Source organism: Cnephaeus nilssonii (genome assembly GCF_951640355.1).
Source record: "Cnephaeus nilssonii genome assembly, chromosome: X".
Lineage (NCBI taxonomy): Eukaryota > Metazoa > Chordata > Mammalia > Chiroptera > Vespertilionidae > Cnephaeus > Cnephaeus nilssonii.
The window spans coordinates 20,211,030-20,234,156 of NC_137071.1; the positions used below are offsets into that span (position 1 = coordinate 20,211,030).

The 23,127-nt window shown below is 37.6% G+C and overlaps 1 protein-coding gene across 2 annotated transcripts in view; it reads right to left on the minus strand.

Moving 5' to 3' along the window:
- Positions 1-23,127, minus strand: part of DMD (dystrophin) — a 2,362,317-nt gene that overhangs the window by 1,611,083 nt on the left and 728,107 nt on the right. For both annotated transcript variants that reach the window (XM_079764882.1, XM_079764883.1), the window contains exons 16-17: positions 22,024-22,203; positions 3,600-3,775 (exon numbers count right to left, since the gene is read on the minus strand). In XM_079764882.1, the coding sequence (XP_079621008.1) occupies positions 3,600-3,775; positions 22,024-22,203 (356 nt within the window). The remainder of the gene's footprint in view (positions 1-3,599; positions 3,776-22,023; positions 22,204-23,127) is intronic.

Genomic DNA, 23,127 nt, shown 5'->3' on the forward strand with positions numbered 1-23,127 from the left:
ACAACCTCCACCACCACCTCTACCTCCACATCATTCACCATAATCAAACAAGAATAAGAGCTATTGCATGTACTGAATTCTTATTACCTTCCAGGCACTGTATTAAATGCTTCTTTCTTAACCATTGCAGTTAGTATTTAATAATGTTAGGATGGTGAATCTGAGGCACAGATATTCAGTAATTTGCCTGGGATCGTAAGCTAGTAATTAAAAGAGGCAGTCTTCAAACCTGAATAATTTTGTTTTCAAAGTCCATGCTTTTTCCAATATCTGCTACTCTTTTAGACACAAAGGCAATGAATTATAATAAGTAAAATATGTGTGCGATGTATGAGTAACTAGGTTTGGTTTATTGGAGGCAACACATGTTTGCATTTGATAAAAATAAAATTGAACCACTGGCTGTATGCACAAGTAGAAATACCCAGATCATCGCTCTAAAGATGTAAAAGTGAAATTTGAGAAAGGGAGTCAGATATGGAGCTATAAGATTTGGGAGTAAGTCACTGAGATCCAGACTTGAATCAATGAGAGGAGACAATTCATATAAAGGAGTCAGAAGGGCAAAGAGATAGATTTATGAGACACTAACATAGGAATTCAGCAAAAGGAGGAAAACAAGTCAGATAAAGAGTGTAAGGACAAAGCCAGTAGTGTGTTAGAGAAGTTGAAAAAGGAGAACATTTTTAAACCTAGGTTTAATTGCTCCTAAATATTTGCTCAATTGCTCTTTTTGTTCAGTCTAAATTTAGCAGTCTAGTCTTATATAGAGTGTGCATGTTGTACTGTACAAATCAAGATGCATTTGAGAGTGAAAGTTGGTGCTATATATTATTATGCTGGGACAAAAGGTATAATCAGAATGGATTCAGGCAAAACAAGACATAAGATCACCTTAGTTATATAACTACTGAAGAAACATTTTACTACAAAATCCACATCCTGCAGTCAGTTTACCTCATTTGAAATCCTGGCTCAGTTACTCTGTAGCTGTGTGTAACAGTAACAATAGCTGTGCCTATTTTGTAGGGTTACTGGGAAGAATAAATGAGCTATGCAGATAAAGCATTTAATGTAGTGCTGAGCACACAATAAAACCCTCAATAACTGTTAGCTATTATTTAATTAATGCATTCTTTTTGTTCCCACTTGCACATCTCATTCCAGGCAGTTATGAAAACTGCATATGATACAAACAGAATTTAGGAGACAAAACATTTCACCACTAGCCACACTTTCCTGAATACAAAAAGGAATCACACCACACTTTTCCTAACCAAACACATTTCCCAAACAGAAGGCAAGAATACGCTTTTGAAGACAGAGATTGACATGAGTCAACTTGCCCTGTCAATTTCTGTATTCGGAGATTGCTGAACACATAGGGAGGGGAAGGCAATTAGGTTCCTATATTGCTCTGGTTGGAAAATTGTTGAAGTGCTATTGGGTTGTTGCAAAGGATCCATAAATCCATGTGCCCACTAAGCATTTAGTCACATATTAAACATGACATAAAATTAGTTTCCATGCTAGTATGATTAATGAAAAGCAAATTCATTAAGAGCTTTACTGATTTATTTTTGCCATTATGTTCTTTCTCCATCAATGAATGTTAAAAATTCAACTACTAGCATGAGTAGAGTCCTTAGAAGTTGTTGTCCAAATAGAACACTAATATTCATAGATTTGAGAACCATTTCACTGGAACAAGGGTCAGCAAACTTTTCCTATGAGGAGCCAGATAGTAAATATTTTAGGCTTTGTGGGCCATATATTCTCTTTGACAATAACACTGTCAACCTATATAATAAAAGCCTAATATGCTAGGTGTCCAGTCATCCATTCAACTAATCAAAGCGTAATATGCTAATGATATGGTAAGGCCACTCAACCACTTGCTATGACGTACCCTGACAACCAGGGGGCAGACGCTCCAACCAGTAGGTTAGCTTACTGCTGGGGTCTGGCTGATCAGGACTAAGTGAGAAGGGCCGGACATGCCCTGGAGCCCTCCCGCAGTCCCTCCCTGGCCCTGATCATGCACCAGTGGGGTCCCTCAGCCTGGCCTGCACCGTCTTGCAATCTGGGACCCCTCAAGGGATGTTGGAGAGCCGGTTTCAGCCCGATCCCACTCAATGCAGGAGCTGTCCCCTGGTGGTCAGGGAGCTCCCACAGGGGGAGCACCACTCAGCCAGAAGCCTCTCCCATCCATGCAGCAGCGCTAAGGATCTCCAACTGATGAGCGGGCCTAAGCCATCAGGTGGACATTCCCCGAGGGCTCCTGGTGCAGGCCGGGCTGAGGTGACCCACCCCCTGGATTGCACAAATTTTGTGCACTGGGCCTCTAGTTGTAATATCAAAGCAACCATAGGTGATACATAAGTTAATGAGTGTGGCTATGTTTCTATAAAACCTTATTCATGGACACTAACATTGGAATGTCATCAAACTTTAACATCATGAAATATATTTTTTTTCGATTATTTTCAGCCATTTAAAAATGTAAAAACAATTCTTAGCTCATGAGCTATATAAAAACTGGTAGTGAGCTGGATTTAGCCTACAGGCTTCAGTTTGCTGACCTCTGGACAAGAGGATTCACTCAGCCAAGCAGATACAATTAGGTAGAAATGCCCAATGGTTTACTGTGGAATTATGAAAGTAGGTTATAAGTCACTGATTAATAGAGAAATATTGAAAGTCCCTAATAATGTGAGTAGCTTCTTTAGGTGTTTTCTTTTTCCTTTGCCTAGAATATCTGACTCACTATTTTTAGGTATGTGTTCTTCTTCTCCTATTTCTATACTCTTGTATATACAAATTCTAATGTCAAGTGTTCCATGTTGCTTAGAAACATAAGGCAAATTTTAATGTTATTCCTCAATCTTAGAATTATAATTGGAATGAAAATGAAATTGTACCATTTTTATTCTTTTCATGCTGGTTTTGCATTTATGAAATTTTATTCCCATCATTGTAATATATCCACTGAGTTACATAATACCTAACTTATCTACAATGTTTAGTTGAGAATATCCACAAAAAGACCAGTTAAAAATTCTAACACGTTCATGATAAGACTTTATAAATATCAAAGAAGAAGAAATCTGTTCTGTAATTAATGACTCCTGATTTAGGCTGTGTAGATTGAAACATTATGTTCTCATAAACTGGCAGAATGGATCTTGTCTATTATAGGTGTATTCCTTCATGAAAATGTACTTTCCATTACTGGGGGGTGGAGGGTATTTAATGCTTAAACAGGCACTGAACCAGCAGGCTTTTTAAAAGAAAAAAAATAGAAATTTTCAGGATTAAAATGCATCGATGGTAGTTCATCACACATAGTTTCTTCTTTCAATCCAGAAGACAGTATTTCCATTAAACATTCAGTTTTTGTTGGGATAGTGATTGCTTGGGAAAATTTCAAAATTCACTTCATAATTCTTTTCACTAGCTTAACTGACATTACAGGCACCTGAGGCTTCTAGAAATATTGTTTAAGTAAAAACACTGCCATCAGTACAGATGAAAATGAGTTTTTCTGCTAAACAGTTACTATTTGCTTGAAGATAAAACCAGGAGTAAAATTATCTCACCTTTTCCTAATTTCGGAATCCACAAGAATCTGCCTCTTCTTTTGGGGAGGTGGCGGTGGGAGTTCCTCTTGGGCATGCTTTACCAGGATTTGTTCTCTCGTGGTCACCATAGTTACAGTTTCCATTACAGTTGTTTGTGTTAGTGATGGCTGAGTGGTGGTGACAGTCTGTGAAATCTGCGAGAAGTATTGAAATAGAGGTCACACATTGCTTGAAAGACTTCAGTAAAGACTGCTTTGAGTGGTGAAGGAAAATAATGAAATTGTCCCTGCTTATTGGTAAATGGCCCTTCAGATAAAAATAGCACCAACATGAACCCAAATCAAATTGTTTTATCTAACTTATGTTGACTGAAATTGCAAATGAAGGTAATCTCAAACTAGAAGTATACTTAGTGCCTCCTCCATTTATTAGTAAAGCTATGGGAAATAAGGGGGCAAAGGAGAAAAGCTTGGTGTTATTCTGACATTTAATTAGACATACTGTTTAAAGTGTTTACAACATTAATTAAATTTTGCTAAAATATCCCAGCACCAATCCCATTGCCTGGCACATTGTAGATGTTTACTTAATAGTTTGTTGAATGCACCTTTGATTATTGCATATATTAGTTCTTTATGGTATATATATTTTTTAAACAAAATTATATGAACATCATAATAAATAACTTTTTATGCAAATAAATGAAATGTCCTTTAAAATTACAATAAAAGGTTAACATAAAGTGCCTGTTAGTCCAGAAATACATTCGAATTTAATGTTATTCAAATGTTAAAAAGCACACTATTTTTGTTTGTTTTAAATTAGTAAATATATTAAAATATTAAAAAATATCAGTTTCCAAAGTTAGTATTAAAGAGTCTTCTTAGTTTAAAAACACACAGACTGCCCAGCTGGCATGGCTAATTGGTTGAGCATCAATCTATGAACCAGGAAGTCATGGTTTGATTCCCAATCAGGGCACATGCCCAGGTTGCTGGCTTGATCCCCCATGTAGGGCATGCAAGGAGGCATCCAATCAATGATTCTCTCTCATCATCGATGTTTCTATCTCTCTCTCTCCCTCCCTTCATCTCTGAAATCAATAGAAAATATATTTTAAAAATAAAAACACACTGACTTTCTGTTCAGACCTGTTAAAAAATTTATGCACAGATCATTATTTTTTGCAATAATATGGCTTGTGACTCAAGTCATGACAGGCCACTACTTCAGTTCATGGGCACTGTAAGACAGACAAGTCATAATAGTGAAGTACCTTTCTTCCTGAACCACCAATTCTCTGAGTCCTCTGGCTATGAGGACTGAAAAGTTCCCTCTTGGGATATTAATCATTACCCTTCTAGTAATACAAATTATTCGGAAGATCTGTTTTCAAGGAGACCAAAACACACCTATATTGGATCCACTTATAGGTAATTATAGGATTTGGTTGAGGCCAAAATTAGTTTTATTGATTTCCTGAACTTGCCAAGAGATAGGAAAAGGGTTTGTGGTGACCTCCCTGTCTCCTATCCAATAACTGATTCCTTCAATGAGAGGAAATCAAAGAAGCCTCAGGATCTTCCTATTTCAGCTTATAAATAGGCAACTGAAAATAAATCTTTTGTCATGATGTCTTGTGTAAAAATTGCTTTTAACAAACACATTTTAAAAGTGTTACACTTGGTGCAAGCGCCACATCTGTACATATGTCAAGGCCTCAAGAACTTGCATTTTGGGAGCCTAAATAGTTTTTTTTAAGAGTATATTATGAGATACTGAGTGTCTACATGTGTAGAGCACAAGTTTTATCATCTCTAAGATGTCCATAGATTAATTATTCAGAATCAATTACTTCAATTCAAACAATAATTATACAGTCCATTGACAAGTTATGCCAAATACATGCATAAAGTAACAAGAGTTTTTTTTAAGTGCTCAAAATATAACCTCAAATTTAATTGCACTCGACACAAAATTACCATTACATGATCAAATTGTTTACCTTTAATAAAAAAGAAAATGTAGTTTTTAAGGATTCCAAGAGGATTTCATTTTTTAACCATGAGTAAACATTTTTGCATACAATAATGGGCTGAAGAGAATATTGTTCAGAATTTCTAGTTTTATATGTGCATTCACCAGAATGCAGATTCTGAAAACAGAAAGCTATTTTTCACAGTTATATATAATGTTATGGAACATATGTGCTACTGAATATTTGGCTAAGAAATTAATTTCTATAATTTTATATTTTCTTATTGATGCCTATTATGAAATTGGATAGATGTGCTCATGGAGAGTAAAGGAAATAGTAACATGATATACTACAAAATTATAATTAAGAATATAGCAAACCTTATACAAAAGAAAAATAATCATTTTTAATAAAATAGCAGGATATGGATCTGTAATTTTTCTATACTATATTCATTACCATACTATAATTGAAAATAGCACTTCATTTTCTTTGGGATAAAGAAATGAGAAAACAACTGCACCGACCCTGTAAATATAGGGTATAATTTGTTATGTATAACAAATCAGTAACTACTTTCAATACCTACTCCATCTATAATGATAAAAGTGTATTATGCTAATTAGACCGCAAGTCCTTCCAGACATCCTTCTGGACGCCCTTTTGGAGGAAGCTGGAGCTGCAAGGGCCAAGGCAGCTGCCATGTTGGGCAGGGGCCGAGGCAGAGGAGGCAGCTGCCACGGTGGTGGGGGCCGAGGCAGCAGACAGCAGCAGGCAGGGGCCAAGGCAGCTGCCGTGGCAGCGGGGGCCAAGCCCCTTGCATGAATTTCTTGCATTGGGCCTCTAGTATAAGAATAAAAAACAGTTGGTCACGTATTAAATTTCCCCATGCTTTTATTAACCATAAACGATTGTATATTAGAATCATTAAAAATATGTTGAATCAAATTTTCCCATTGTCAGAGATCAAAACACCTAGTGGAAGCCTGCCTTAATATGACTTCACTCCTTAGCTAGCATCTTAACCTTTACATTTCTTTTGATGCTAAAGGCTGCATATAACATTTATTCCCATTCATAGGGTCATTTATAAGAGTAAAATGCTGGAAATAGCATAATGTCAGTAAGTGATGGTTTTCAGGGTACGTGAATGTCTGGCCCACAGGGTGCATAAGGCCCGCAAAATCATTTGGTCTGACCCTGCCAAGGTATTAGGGGTGAGTTAATTGTTTGACCAAATATAACAGGCTAATTTTTAAGTTGATAATTTTGTATGGCCTGAAAATGATGTTATAAATATCCAAATGGCTCTTGGCAGAAAAATGGTTACCCATCCCTAGTTTAAATAAATTATACTACATGCATGTGATAAAGGATACAACATTGTATATGTTTCAAATATTTTTAAATGCCATTGGAAATTTTTACATTAATAGTACTGATTAAACAATGCAAGATATAAAATTACAGGTTATTTTTGACAGAGAAAGCACAGATAATTTCTATTGTGCCCTACATATTTCTGAATTCTTTATATTTTCCAACATTGTACAATAAAACATTTTCCACAAAACATTACTTCTATAAGCAGAGAAAAATTTCAAACTCTTATTCTAAGTTGTTGTTTTAAGTCTATAATTCCTATATATCTTTGGAATTATAAGACTGTCATCCAAATATATTAAAACTAAGACAACTAAACATCTGATAAGAATTACTTACTGCCTTCACTAAAACATTGAATAGTACAAGATCAAAATTAGAATATAATATAGTTTGGGCTTCATTCAACAAACTTTGAGTCTACCTAACTAAATTCTTATCCAGTCACCGATCTCCATTTTTTTTATTAAGTTACTAGAGGCCCGGTGCATGAAATTCGTGCACGGGGGTCCCTCAGCCCAACCTGCACCCTCTACAATCCAGGAGCTCTCAGAGGATATCCTACTGATGGCTTAGGCCCACTCCCCATGGTTCTCTGCTCTCTGCGGGGCCTGGAGGTTTCCCTGCAGTCATGGAGATGAAGCCCCCATGCCCTGCTGTCACTCTCTACCTGCTGCCGCCATGTGCCATGTGAAGGAAGCCCCATTGCCCTGCAGTGTGCTCTGTCTGCCGGGCCTTGGGGCTTCCCAGACATGGACACACTAAGGAGGCCCCCATGCCCTGTTGTCCAGGCTCTGTCTGCGGGGCCTGGGGGTGTTCTCACTGCCACTGCCCACTAAGGAAGCCCCCAAGCCCTGCTGTCTGGGCTCTGTCTGCCATGTCTGGGGACTTCCCTGCCACTGCCCCACTAAGGAAGCCACCATGCCCGGCTTTGCAGGGCCTGGTGGCCTCCCGGCTGCTGAGATCAGGAAGCCGCCATGCTCTGCTCTGCTGGCACTGGAGTCTTCCTCATCGCCTCGGCGACCATCAGGAAGACGCCATGCCCTGCTCCTCCGCCGGCTCCATGTGCGCAGGGCCTGGCGTCTTCCCGATCGCCGTGGCCACAGGCCCTGCTTCTCCAACAGCTCCATGTGTGCAGGGCCTGGAGGCTTCCCAATGGCCGCAGCGACCAACGGGAAGACTCCAGGCCCTGCTCCTCCGCCTGCTCCGCGTGCGCAGGGCCCGGCGGCTTCCCGCTGCCGCAGCACTAAGGAAGCAACCATGCCCTGCTCTCAGTGCTCTGTTTGCTGGTGGGACAGGCCAGACACTCCAGCAGCGGGGCTGAGGGGACTGGGCGCCGCCATCTTGTGGGTATGGGGGTCACCATTTTGTCGTGGAGTGATGCCTAATTTGCATATTACTCTATTATTAGATAGGATTATATGTGTACATATTTTACCATTGCCCCCTCTCCAACCCACTCCCATACATGCCCTCACCCCTCAGCGTTTTGCGTTCACTGGTCATGCATATATGCATGCATACAAATCCCTCAGTTGATCTCTTATTTCCCCGACCGCTCCCTAACCTTCCCACTGTAATTTGACAGTCCGTTCCATGCTTTACTGCCTCTGTGTCTATCTTTTTGTTCATCAGTTTATAATGTTCTTTATTATCCATAAATGAGTGAGATCATGTGGTATTTTTCTTTAATTGACTGGCTTATTTCGCTTAGTCAATAAGCCAGAACATTATTGTAATGTTCTCCAGTTCCATCCAGGTTGCTGCAAAAGGTAAGAATTCCTTCTTTTTTATGGCAGCATAGTATTCCATTGTGTAGATGTACCATAGTTTTCTGATCCAGTCATCTGCTGACAGGCACCTAGGCTGTTTCCAAATCTTAGCTATTGTAAATTGTGCTATGAACATAGGGGTGCATATATCCTTTCTGATTGGTGTTTCTAGTTTCTTAGGATATATTCCTAGGAGTGGGATTACTGGGTCAAATGGGAGTTCCATTTTCAGTTTTTTGAGGAAACTCCATACTGTTCTCCACAGTGGCTGCACCAGTCTGCATTACCATCAGCAGTTCACAAGTGTTCCTTTTTCTCTGCATCCTCACCAACACTTGTCATTTGTTGATTTGTTGATGATAGCCATTCTGACAGGAGTGAGATGGTACTGCATTGTCGTTTTGATTTGCATCTCTCATATGATTAGTGACTTTTGTTTGCTGGAAGCTGTTTTCTTTTCGAAAAGATTCTATTTAGGTCCGTTGCCGATTTTTTAATTGGATCATTTATCTTCCTTTTATTAAGTTGTATAAGGTTCCTGTAGATGTTGGAGATTAAGCCTTTATCAGTGATAACATTTGCAAATATGTTATCCCATAGAGTGGGCATTCATGTTGTTTTGTTGATGGTTTCTTTTGCTGTAAAAAGGCTTTTTATTTTGATGCAGTCCCATTGGTTTATTTTCTCTTTAGCTTCCATTGTCCTAGGGGCAGTATCAGTGAAGAAGTTCTATCAGCATATGTCTGAGATTTTGCTGCCTGTGGATTCCTCTAGTATTTTTATGCTTTCCCATCTTATGTTTAAGTCCTGTATCCATTTTGAGTTTATTTTTGTGTATGGTATAAGTTGGTGATCTAGTTTCATTTTTTTGCATGTATCTATCCAATTTTACCAACACCATTTATTGAAGAGACTGTCTTGACTCCTTTGTATGCTCATGCCTTTGTCAAATATTAATTGAGCATAGTGGTTTGGGTCGATATCTGGGTTCTCTATTCTATTCCATTGATCTATATGTCTGTTCTTGTGCCAGTACCATGCTGTTTTGAGAACAGTGGCTTTGTAATACAGCTTGAAATCTGATATTGATATCCCTCCTACTTTATTCTTCTTTCTCAGGATTGTTGTGGCTATTTGGGGTCTTTTTTTTATTCCAGATGAATTTTTGGAGAGTTCTTTCTAGGTCTGTGAAATATGCTGTTGGTATTTTAATGGGGAGTGCATTGAATCTATAGATTGCTTTGGGTAGTATGGAAATTGTAATGATATTGATTCTACCAATCCATGAACATGGTATGCTCTTCCATCTGTTTACATCTTCCTCTATCTCTTTTTTCAGTGTCCTGTAGTTTTCCGCGTATAGGTCTTTTACCTCCTTAGTTAAGTTTATTCCTAGATATCTTAATTTTTTTTTTGGTGCAATGGTAAATGGGATTGCTTTTTTAGTCTCTCTTTCTGTAAGTTCACTATTGGTGTATAGAAGGGCCATAGATTTCTTGGTGTTAATTTTGTATCCCGCTACATTGCCAAATTCATTTATTAAGTCTATTAGTTTTTTTATGGAGTCTTTTGGGTTTTTTATGTACAATATAATGTCATATGCAAATAAGGACAGCATTACTTCCTCTTTTCCAATTTGGAAGCCTTTTATTTCTTCTTCTTGTCTAATTGCAATGGCTAATACTTCCAGTACTATGTCAAACAGGAGTGGTGAGAGTGAGCATCCCTGTCTTATTCCTGTTCTTAGGGGAAATGGTTTTAGATTTTGCCCATTGAGTATGATGTTTGCTGTGGGTTTATCATATATAGCTTTTATTATGTTGAGGTATGATCCTTCTATTCCCACCTTGTTGAGAGTTTTTATCAAGAAAGGGTGTTGGATTTTGTGAAATGCTTTTTCTGCATCAATTGATATGACTATGTGATTTTTATCTCTCAATTTGTTTATGTGATGTATCACATTTATTGATTTGCGGATATTGTACCATCCTTGCATTCCTGGGATAAATCCTACTTGGTCATGGTGTATGATCTTTCTGATGTACTGCTGGAGCCAATTTGCTAGAATTTTGTTGAGGATTTTGTCATCTATGTACATGAGGGATATTGGCTTATAATTCTCTTTCATTGTGTTGTCTTTATCTGGTTTTGTTACTAGAGTGATGCTGGCTTCATAGAAGGAGCTTGGAAGTGTTCCTTCCTCTTGAATTTTCTGGAATAGTCTGAGGAGGACAGGTTTTAGTTCTTCCTTGAATGTTTGGTAAAACTCCCTTGTGAAGCTGTCTGGTCCCGGGCTTTTGTTTTTCGGAAGGTTTTTGATGACTGCTTCAATTTCTTCCATAGTTACTGGCCTATTGAGCTGTTTGGATTCTTCCTGATTGAGTTTTGGAAGGTTATATTTTTCTAGGAATATGTCCATTTCCTCCAGGTTGTCCAGTTTGTTGGAATAGAGTTGTTCGTGGTATTTTTTAACAATCCTTTGTATTTCGTCGGGAACTTTGTCCATTTTGATTATGAGTATACTGAAAATTACTTTGGCCCTAGGTGGTTTGCTCAGTGGATAGACCATCAGCCTGCAGATTGAAGGATCCCCGGTTCAATTCTGGTCAAGGGTACATGCCTGCGTTGCAGGCTGGATGCGTGGTAGGGGGCATGCAGGAGGCAGCCAATCAGTGACTCTCTCTCATCATTAACATTTCTCTCTCTCTCTCTCTCTCTCTCTCTCTCTCTCTCTCTCTCTCTCCCCTCTCTCTCTCTCATTTCCTCTCTGAAATCAATAATTTTTTTAAAAAAAATAAGAAAATTGCTTTGAAATGTTCTCATGAAAATAAATTTGTTTTTAAATAGTGTATTCCTTGGATCTGTCAATTAATCTGCCCAGTATAAATGGAAAAGAGTTAATTTAAAATTATATGTCTTTAGGTTTGGAAGCTAGTTGCTCTTTTTTAAAATTTATTAAATTTACTGGGGTGACATCTATATTTACCATATAAAAGCCTAATATGCAAATTATCCCCTCCAGAGTTTGATCGCTTGCTGTGATGTGTGCTGACCACAAGGGGTGGCACAGTGGCAGGCCCCAATTGTCCCTAATCACCTGCCAGGCCTAGGGACCCTACCCGTACACAAATTTCATGCACCAGGCCTCTAGTTGGTTAATAAGATCATGTAGGTTTCAAATGTACATTTCTATGATACATCATCTGTGTATTACACTGTGTGTCCACCACCCAAAGTAAAATCATCCACTGTCACTAATTATTTGACCCCTTTGGCCCACCCCCACACACTACCATTTCCCTCTGGTAACCACTATATGCTTTTACAGTGATTAAAAGTAGAGGTCTATGAGCCAGGCTTACAATTAGCAAACACTAGGTCCATAGTTCATATACTGCAATATTTGGGTCAGATTAGTTATTATCGCAGAACTTTTACTTATTTTTTAATATGTAAAATTGGAATGAAGACACATCTCTCACAGGGATGTGGTAAACATGATCAGCTTCATGGGTGTGCAACTTATGTAGACATCAACTTATGCAGTCCCCCTCACCCAGAAGGACTCCATGATTGGTTTCATACTCTGCTGTCACCTCTTAAAATTCTTAATGATGTTTGAACAAGAAACCCCACATTTTAATTTTGTATTGGTCCTCATATATTATGTAGCCACTCCTGTTTGCAAGAATAAAATCATGTAATGTCTGAACACAGTAAGTGCTCTCTTAATACATAGTAGCAATAATGACTGTCCCTTCTCAATGTTCAGAGAAAATTCAGGATTTTTTTCTATACTGAACTTTTTAACTCATAAGGTTATATAGGTTGATTTCCAAATATTGCATTTTCCCATTGAGAGAAAAATTGGAAAAGCATTTGCGCAGTATCTTGATACTTCTGAGGTATACATCTTCTTGCCATAAGATTGTATAATTTTGGTAGATCTAGAAAAAACAAACTGCTCTCAAAAAGTAAAATTCTTTCTTACCATATTCTCTTCCATTTACTTAAAAATTCATATTTTTAAGAGGAAATATATGTACATTTAAAGAATATTTTTTAAAAGAATATAAAAGGACATACAATGATTCTGAAACTGACATGGCAGAGATAGTTGGAATCTCTTCACTAATTACTCTAGAGTTTTATATAACATTTCTTTAGCACTACTGTCTGCAGTTTCTCAAGGGCAAGTAGTTATATTTACAACCTATTCTCTTTTTTAAAAAATAGGTTTTTATTGCTTTTAGAAGGAGGAAGGGAGAAAGATATAAAAAGATCACATCAATTGGCTGCCTACTGGAGATAGAGCCAGTAACCTGGGCAAGTGCCCTGACCAGGAATCAAACCCAGACCTCCTGGTTCTTGGGCAAACACTCGACCACTGGACCACACAGGCCAGTCCTTATTCTTACATTTTAAATTAACTTTCTTGGTGCTGATATTTTTTCTCTTACTTTCGTCCTATATTCATAGTTGCATATTTTAATTTTCCATTTAATTATTTAAATAGTCTTGCCCTTCTAAGTTCCTTGGGGTTAAAGATTTCTATTTCTTGCCTTGCAAGATATTCCACTATTTAAACATTTAAAGAAACATATAAAAAGAGATTCAATAATTGAAAAATAAAAAAAGAGATTCAAGTTATGAAGGGTTAGTTATCTAATTTATCTTATTATCATTAAAAGACTTATAATAATAGCTACCAATTCTGAGGCTCTTTAAATGTCCCAAGCATTATGCTAAGCACTTTGCATTCATTATCTTATTTAAAATAATTAGAATAGTATCTGAGATAAAGGCTTAACGAGTGATAGCTGTCATTACCTTGCAAGGGCCCTAAGAATAAATATAAATATTATTCCCATTTAATAGATGAAAGGTAAAATTTGAGGCAGATACAACTTGTCAGTGGCTGAGCAGAGCTATAAACCCAAGTCTGATATTTCCTTCAGCCAGCTCTTAGTAGGTATGCTCACTTGCTGCAACACCTGTTCAGATTTCTGAATGGCGATTTTCCTTTAAGTTGTGTAGCTGGGTGAGTGTGTTCATATACACAGACATACACATATAATGCAGAAGAATGAAAATGCACACAATGACTATCTGTAATGCTTTGAGATCTTGATAAATTATAATTAAATCTGTGCGAAATCAATCAAATGCAATACACCTGGTTTATTTTAAAATATAATGAGGTTGACAACTGTGGACCAACATTTTCCCTTTGTTTTTTGTTTGTTTGTTTTTAAGCTTTCACTTGAATATGTTTCATTTTGTTAGTCATTTAGGGTCAATTTTCACTCACCTTCATTATGTAGATCATTTTTTAAAATTCTTTATTGTTGAAAGTATTACATATGTTCTCTTTTTCCCCTGTGTTTTTTGTATGTACATAACCTTGGAGTGATCACTGATTTTTAATAGATATGGAGGAATTGTACTTCTACAGCTTAAAACATAAGCTCAGTAACTGCTTTAGCTGAGAATTGGTAGCCAGACTGAAAACTATCTCTGTAGGAATGGCAGCACAAGACAGAGAAGTAACTATATGCTGCACTTTATGATAAACCTGGGGTAAAAGATCAGGTGTTCACAAAGGGAGCTGACTTATCAATCAAAACTCTATAAAATGCTCTATCTCATGAAAGAATACAGAGCAATTGCCAAAGCTAAGTGTAGCATACAAGGAGTGCTAGCTAAAGTTAATGACAATGGCTTGGTGACAAGATTTTAATATTTAACTGTTACCCTGTTTGGTACTGGTAATAAGGCTGTGTAATTTCTTGAATAGACACTGACATTGGGATCATGAGCACAATTAGAGTCAATATTCATAAGATATAATAAAGGAAGTCTTTATCCTATTTGAAATAAAATATTGTATAATTAAGAAGGCTTATCCTATAAAACTTCAATTTTATGTACATATTTTGTCCCTCATTTCAAATTAGCTTTCGTACAAATTGACAGAAAGAGGAGATATATGTGGGCTTCAGAATTCATATTAAACACAGAATTTGAGCAATTATCTGAATTAACTGCATCTGAAGAATTTCAAGAAGCAACAAGATTTATTTTTTCTGATCCACATGACCTTCCTCTACACACCATCTGATTTTAAGTAGTAAAACGTATTCTGTACCTAGAAATGCAGATTATCAAGCATACATTTAGGAAAAGGACTTGTATCTTTCTTTATGTGTTATTTCATTTATTGTCAGTAGATAACAGATGTATCATATGGATGCTGAGTATTTTTATCTTTATGGTATTTTAATTACATTTTCATGAGAAGTGAAATGTAATCATTTCAGATGTCAGTCTTCTTGAATAGGAAGAGAATTTTATTTTCATTATCATCTGCCAGCCAACTCTGAGACTGACATAACAGAGATAATTGGAATCTCTTCACTAATTACTCCAGAGTTTTAAATAAGACTAGAGGCCTGGTGTATGAAATTCATGCACTTCATGGGGGTCCCTCAGCCTGACCTGCACCCTCTCGGGGGATGTCTGACTGACAGCTTAGGCCCACTCCCCATGGGCAGTCAGACATCCTTAGCGCTTCTGTGGAGGTGGGAGAGGCTCTCCCACCACTGCTGCTGCACTTGCCAGCTATGAGCCCAGCTTTTGGCTGAGCAGCACTCCCCCTGTGGGAGCACACTGATCACCAGGGGGCAGCTCCTATGTTGAGCATCTGCCCCTGGTGGTGAGTGTGTGTCATAGTGACCGGTCATTCAGTCTATTTGCATATTAGCCTTTTATTATATAGGACTAGAGGCCTGGTGCATGAAATTTATGCACGGGGGGTCCCTCAGCCCAGCATGCACCCTCTCCAATCTGGGACCCCTCGGGGGATGTCTGACTGCTGGTTTAGGCCTGATCTGCCAGTCGGACATCCCTCTCACAATCCAGGACTGCTGGCTCCTAACCACTCGCCTTCCTGCCTGCCTGATTGCTCCCTAACCGCTCTCCTGCCAGTCTGATTGATGTCTAACTCCTCCCCTGCAGACATGATCATCTCCAACTGCCCTTCAGATTACCTCCAACTGCCCTCCCCTGCTGGCCCAATCCCCCCAACTGCCTTCCCCTATGGGGCTGAGGGGACTGGGGGACTGAGGCTGGATGAGGCTGGATGCTGCGGGGACTGGGTGCAGGGCTGAGGGGACTGGTGGACTCTGGCTGGATGAGGCGGGGCTGAGGGGATTGGGGGACTGAGGCAGGACTGAGGGGACTGGGGGACTGAGGCTGGATGAGGCTGGATGCTGTGGGGACTGGGTGCAGGGCTGAGGGGACTGGTGGACTCTGGCTGGATGAGGCGGGGCTGAGGGGACTGGGGGACTCTGGCTGGATGAGGCAGGACTGAGGGGACTGGGGGACTTTGGCTGGATGAGGCAGGGCTGAGGGGACTGGGTGCCGCCATCTTGTGAGGGTGTGGCAGTCAATTAGCATATTCCCTCTTTATTGGCTGTGGGTGCCACCATCTTATGAGGGCGTGATGGTCAATTAGCACATTCCCTCTTTATCAGATAGGATTATAAGAAAGAGAAACATATCATGGACATTTAGAACAGGAAGCACACTATAGAGATCTTTCCTGCCCAAACTTTTCATTTTATAAATAAGGATTGAGAAATTACAATAGCTAATTCAGCTCTCATCTCTTAAATTTTCAGTGCCTAAAGCATTTTATGTTGTTGTTGATAATAAATTTACAACATAAAATCCAGTGTTCTAATACTCAAGGCCCAATCCCAAACACCTATTTTAGTTGGAGGTTTCAAAAGGATATAGTTAATTTCCAAAAATATTTAAGCTATAACTTCAAAATTTTCACATTTAATCTAAGCAATAATCAGAAGATGTTTTAAAATTCAAGATGGTTAGTCTATAAACTTAAATAAGACAGAAACCTAAAATAAGTGAGGGAATTTTATTTTAATTCTAGGTTTTATAAAACCATTTAATTTTTTTTTTATTTGCAGTAGGCTGATTAGGCTTGGAAAGCTTTCAGGAAGCTACATAAAGGGTTGGCAACTGAAAGGCATTAGAATAATTTTAATTAAAATAATCAACAAAAAGAAAATAGACAAACCAATTGTAACTACATTTCAGGTATTAAAATGCTACAAAATAATGCTTTGCGAATAGGTGCAATCAAAAAATGCACGAAACATATTTTATGGGAAGAAAAAACAGGATCTCTAGAAAATGAGGAAAAAATCAGAAAAGAAAGACAAATAAAGAAATTTTCATCTTAATAGTTTTGTATCCCTCTATTTGCATATCTAGTATTATGAGGAACACTGGCATATTATCTTCAACTGTGTTTTACACTATTCACATGTCTAGCAAGAGTTTTAAAAAACTTTCAGAAGGACATAAATGATATGGAATAGATACAGACACAATGACCACTTTCTCTATTTGGGCATCTATGGAAAGACAGACATACGTTGCATAGACATATACGCTTATGTTCAAGGATGGGGAATTCTGAGCATATTAATTTTATATTTGAGATATTTGTGCTCGTAGTTCAGAACATTGCAAAAATGGTCTTTAAGAATACAACAAAATATTCATGAAATGGGAATAAAATCTGTGGACTTAGATGAGTCATAGAATGTTTCATATCCTTGGTAAAGAAGACAATTCACTCTGTTAAAAAAAATCACAAAACTATGGAACTTCTGTACTTATCTAGATAGATACATTCTTATAACTAAATATCTGATGTAAAATTTAATATAAATTATGACAATAAATAATAAACCATATGAAAAATGTGGTTTATAGACTCACTAAACAGTATGACTTTCCATAGTATATATGATTTCAGTTAAATGGGGAAAATAATATTTCAAATCACTTAAAATACATTTAACTTTAAAGTATTAACTATAATGAATTTTTGACTATCATACTACCTAATTATAATCAAGATAAAAATATGTACCTCAGGATCACAGCATTTAGGAAAGAAACAGTGTGTATTTCAACAAGCATATTTATAAAAAATTGAAAGGAAATACAGGGTCATCTGAATACTTAAATAAGTCAATCCAGGATATATTTCATTTGCTCCCTTTTCTTATTTTAAGTATCCACATAGCAAGGACTATTATTCTTTCTAACTTTTAGAAGCAAAAAATAAATTTTATAAATGTCTAATCACTATGTTGCACACCTGAAACCTACTTAATATTGTATGTTAACTGTCACTGAAAAATCTTTTTTTTAAAGAAATTATCTCTACTTTCTTAGGTTGCATACTCATCTACTTAAGCATTCTCTGCTTGTGTCCAGATATTATTCAAGACAGACCTGACTTTGAAATGCAAGACAGCAGCTCTCACAGTTGATTTTTTATTACATTTTGATCTCTGGCCATGCTACTATTTTAGAAGGTCAAAATCCCTCAAAGCTTTGACCTGAATAGCAGTTAAAATTTTGGGCACACAATGTTCTTTATACTAACACAATCAGTTGCTTTGTCATCTCAGTCACAGTTCTATATCCTACTGAATTTTAACCATTACTAGAATTTTCCTCCTTCTTTGTAGCACCAATTATTTAAAAGGATTTTTTAAAGACTGAGTATATTTTTCTCCCATGAACATGCTGGAAGACATGCATACAAGTAAGCTTTGTTCTCCAAAGTCATGACCTTACCCTCAAAATTCTTGGAATTTTTCTTATGTAATAACTAAAGGCTCAGTGCACGAAATTCGGGCATGGGGGGTTGTCCCTCAGCCCAGCCTGTACCCTCTCTAATCCAGGACATCCCTCTCGCAATCTGGGACCACTGGCTCCTAACCACTTGCCTTCCTGCCTGCCTGATCGCCCCTAACCACTCTACCTGCCTGCCTGATCACCCCTAACCACTCTTACATGCCTGTCTGATTGCCCCTAACTGTCTCTGCTTGCAGGCCTGATCACCCCCTAACTGGTCCCCTGCCAGCCTGGTCACCCCCTCCTAACTGCCCCCCTGCTGGCCTGGCCCCCCCAAAACTACCCCCTGCTGACCCGGTCACCCCCTAACTGTACCCCTCCTGGCCTGGTTGTCCCCTAACTGTCCTAAAGGAAGTTGGACGTACGGAAGATGTCCGGTTGACCTGGTCTAATTAGCATATTACCCCTTTTTTAGTATAGATTTTGATCATGTTCAATCTGACATTTAGAAAAGAAAATTGATGTTTTTGTTAGTTGTAAGATAATATTTCTTTCCTCACTCTATCTCCTTTTAATTCCTCTTTCCCTGATTAGCTACATTTTTTTTTTCTTCCTAAGAGCCTCAAGACCCCCAGCAATGATTGGGATTGGGACTCTGATAGTACATTTTTTTTTTAAAAAAGCTAATGAGTAAAAACTGAAATGAGCTTAAGAGAAGTTCAAGGTTATTGTTCTAGGAAGCAACTTGCCTAATAAATCCATTTGTCTGCTTTTGATTTTTTTACAGAGAGGAAGAGAGAGGGATAGAGAGTTAGAAACATCGATGAGAGAGAAACATCGATCAGCTGCCTCTTGCACACCCCCTACTGGGGATGTGCCCGCAACCAAGGTACATGCCCTTGACCGGAATCGAACCTGGGACCTTTCAGTCTGTAGGCCGACACTCTATCCACTGAGCCAAACCAGTTTCGGCCCATTTGTCTGCTTTTGATCTGGTATAGAAGTATACAACTGTTTGAAAATTAAAATAATCATAGTGAATCATAATATGCCCTCCAGACTCACTAAACAGTATACCTTGCATATGCAGAGCACATTTATTCCCCTCCAAATGCTTTCATGTCTATTGCTTTATTTTATCCTCATCAGATACATGTTGTAATGTATGTTGGACATGACTTTATAAAGAACTAAACAAACCAGAGCAAATACTGTTTTATTACAGATTTTGAAAAGTTCAAAAATAAGAGGTTAAATAAGTTGCCCTGGGTGGTCATTTAATAACTTCTAGACCATTAAAAATAAGGCTTCTAACTTGTTTTTTTACTAACTAGCATAATAAATTCATAATATTTTGATGAGTTGTCCAACCTCTTCAGAAAGTAGTGGCATTCCAAGGAAATGAGCATATTTCACTACTGCATTGCTAGGAAGGTCTCCAGTCTTCCTATTTCAGGCAGCATTGTGTAAAACCAGGATGTGGGAATTGGCCCATATTTCATTATCTTGCTAATTCAATGTCTTTTTTAAAAATATGGCCAGTAGACTATATGAAAGACTACACGCAGATTACTGGCCTGCTCAATGAGATTTTCTCAGTACAGAGTCTAGGACTATACATTTTAATTAGTTTCCCAGGTGAAATATTATGCAGACTCAAGTTCAAAAACTATTGTGCCTGGCTGGTGTGGCTCAGTGGTTGAGCATCAACTTATGAACCAGGAGGTCACAATTTGATCCCCGGTCAGGGCACATGCCAGAGTTGTGGGCTAGGTCCCACGTGGGGCATGCAGGAGACAACCAATCAATGATTCTCTCTCATTATTGATGCTTTTATCTCTCTCTCCCTCTCCCTTCCTCTCTGAAATCAACTAAAAATATATTTAACCTTTTGCACTCGGATGTCGAGTGTGACTCGACACGGTTAGCATTAGAATAAAGGAATCGAGAAAAAAGCAAGCGAGTGCAAAGGGTTAAAGATAAAATAAAAACTATTGCAAGTGAAGGAGAACATGAACTATTGTTAAGCTACATCCTCATAAACACATTCCTTTAAAGGGATATATTTCAAAACAACTTTATCAAATAAAGCTATTTTCTCATAACATGGTAACTAATGATTTTCCAGCAGCAATAATCTATGGAATCAGTGGATACATACCAGAAGGGAAAGGGGGTTGAGGGAGGTAGAATATGGTAAAGGGGGTATAAGTGGTGATGTGAGGAGACTTGACTTGGTGTGGTGAACACACAATACAATATACAGATAATGTATTATAGAATTGTACCCCTTAAACCTACATAATATTATTAACCAATGTCACTCCAATAAATTCAGTAAATTAAAATATAAAATAAAAGTATCAAATTTTCTAATGCCTCACATATTTATTACATGGATACCAATCGCATTGAAAAGTAGCCATGGCCAGATCACATATAATAAGAGGAATCATATTCTGGTAGTAAAATCACTATTAGATTAAGTTACTGATAAAATATCCAATGGAAAACAAATGGATTTTTATTATTGCCTAATGATTGCACAGGAAATGATTGCAATTTATATTCTTTAAAAATTTAAATATAAATTTGATTTTAAAATGAAGCTTATCTATGATTGAAAATCATATATTTTTCCTGATCATATTTTCTTAAATTGTATTTCTAGAAGCAATACTTCAATCTTTATTTAATCTTTCCATGAACATTTTGTAAGTGCAACTTACCACATGTCAAATCTCAAGAAAACAAATTCTCTGCTCTGTCTCACAACAGAGGAGATACATGCCTCTAAAGCTATTGAATGTGGTCACTGCTGTAATAGAGATGCATGCATGGCATACTGAGCTATGAATTGTGACCAATTGATAAAAGTTGGTCTCTAAAATGTAAAACCGTATGGCAAAATATGTTAAATACTATTATACATAATGTTAATATTTTGAAAACTTCCCATGATTCCACCATCTGACAACATAAGATAGTAAGTTTCCACTTTTAAAATACCTAATTTTCTTATATAAACAACCAAAACTTTTAAAGTCTCAACTTTTAACTATAAAGTCCAATTATAACACTATAAGTGTAACTTAGATGTTTTCCTAATCTACAGCAAATATGTATTAAATGTAACTAAGCCACATGAATTATTTTGTAAATCAACTATCTCTGGCAAAAAGTCCAATGATTAGATTCTCACTTGCACTAGTAAAAAGATGTCTTTAGTGAAATCAAAGGATCTGCACCCTAAGCTACACCTATCACAAACTTTCCTTGGACAATTAATTTCCTTCCTCATGGTTCTATGAATCTATGATTTGGGGTTACTTTGAAAACACAGTTCCCTAGCATTTTGTCCAACTGCTCTAAGTCACTCAGATTCCCATTCCTACTCAAGTGGCAGCTTTACACTCTAAGGCGGTAATTAGTTCAGTCAATTATCACTCACCCCTCCCACATTCTCCAATATCAAAACATCCATGAGAGCCATGTTTTTATTCAACTTAGTACTTTGCAAGGACTAACCCTATGGCATCCTTTGTAGGAGTATAGTGTTGTTCTCTTAATGCATTAGATTTCAAAAATAGTAAGGAACATTTATTTTAGGATAATTAGAATCACTAACCTGTGCTGAACTCTTTTCAAGTTTTTGGACTAAATTATCCCAGCGCTGGGCAAAGTTATCCAGTCGTGCTTCCATTTTTTGTGTTACTGATGTATTTTTCAATGTTGCAAGAAGATCTTGGTAAAGTGAGTGGAGTTTGTCCATGTTTTCCTTTTTATTTTCTACATCTGTTTTCACAACCTTTTAAAACCAGGAAGAACACAGAATAAGCCTAGGCTACATTTTACAAAACACTCCAATTCAACTTGCTTTTACATGTATTTTCTTATTTGCAAAGAAAAGATTATAATTGTGCCTCAAAGGACCAAAGTAGAAAATTAAAATCCCAACAATCTTCCCAAGAAGCTTGAAGTTAAAAAATAAAAGTCAGATGTAGAATAAACAATATAGGAACTTAAAAGCTACCTTAAAATATTTGAAGAACTGCCAAGTAAAAAAAGTAGCCTTTATTCAAAAGACAAAAGAATGATCAACATATGGAAATTACTTTTTATATTTAACAAAACAGTGAATGGCATGGCTCTTGAATATAGTGAATTTACTTTTAATTTCTAGTAGAATTCAAGTGAAATATCACATGCCAGGCTTACCAAAGAGAAGATGAGCATGGCTAAAAGCCTTACCATTCTGAAATACTGTAATTATTTGGATAAACTTGCAATATTACTTATTTCTGCAATTTTTACATTTTTTCATTATCTCTATATATAAAGAGCCAGGGTCCGTAGCATCCAAAATGACCGAAGGGATGACCAAACACCAGGCTGAGCGTGCAGCATGCTTGGGTGGGCGGGGACTGGCAAGCGGGCTAAACTGCTGATCGCTCAGAGAGAGGGAGAAGCAGAGCTGATCAGCAGCCGCCCCAGGCTGCTGGCAAGGCTTGTGGAGAGAGGGAGAGGTGCAGCTGCTCTTGAGGCTTGGAGAGAGAAGCAGGATCTGATCCACAGTCTCTGTGGCATCTGCTGATCAGACCTTGCCTCCCTCTCTGGGCCTCACCAGCAGCCTGGGGCGTCTGTTGATCAACCCCGCCTCTCTTATCAGGCCCAGAGATAGGCCTGGAGACACTGACTGGCATAGAAATGGACCAATCAGAACCAAATCTGG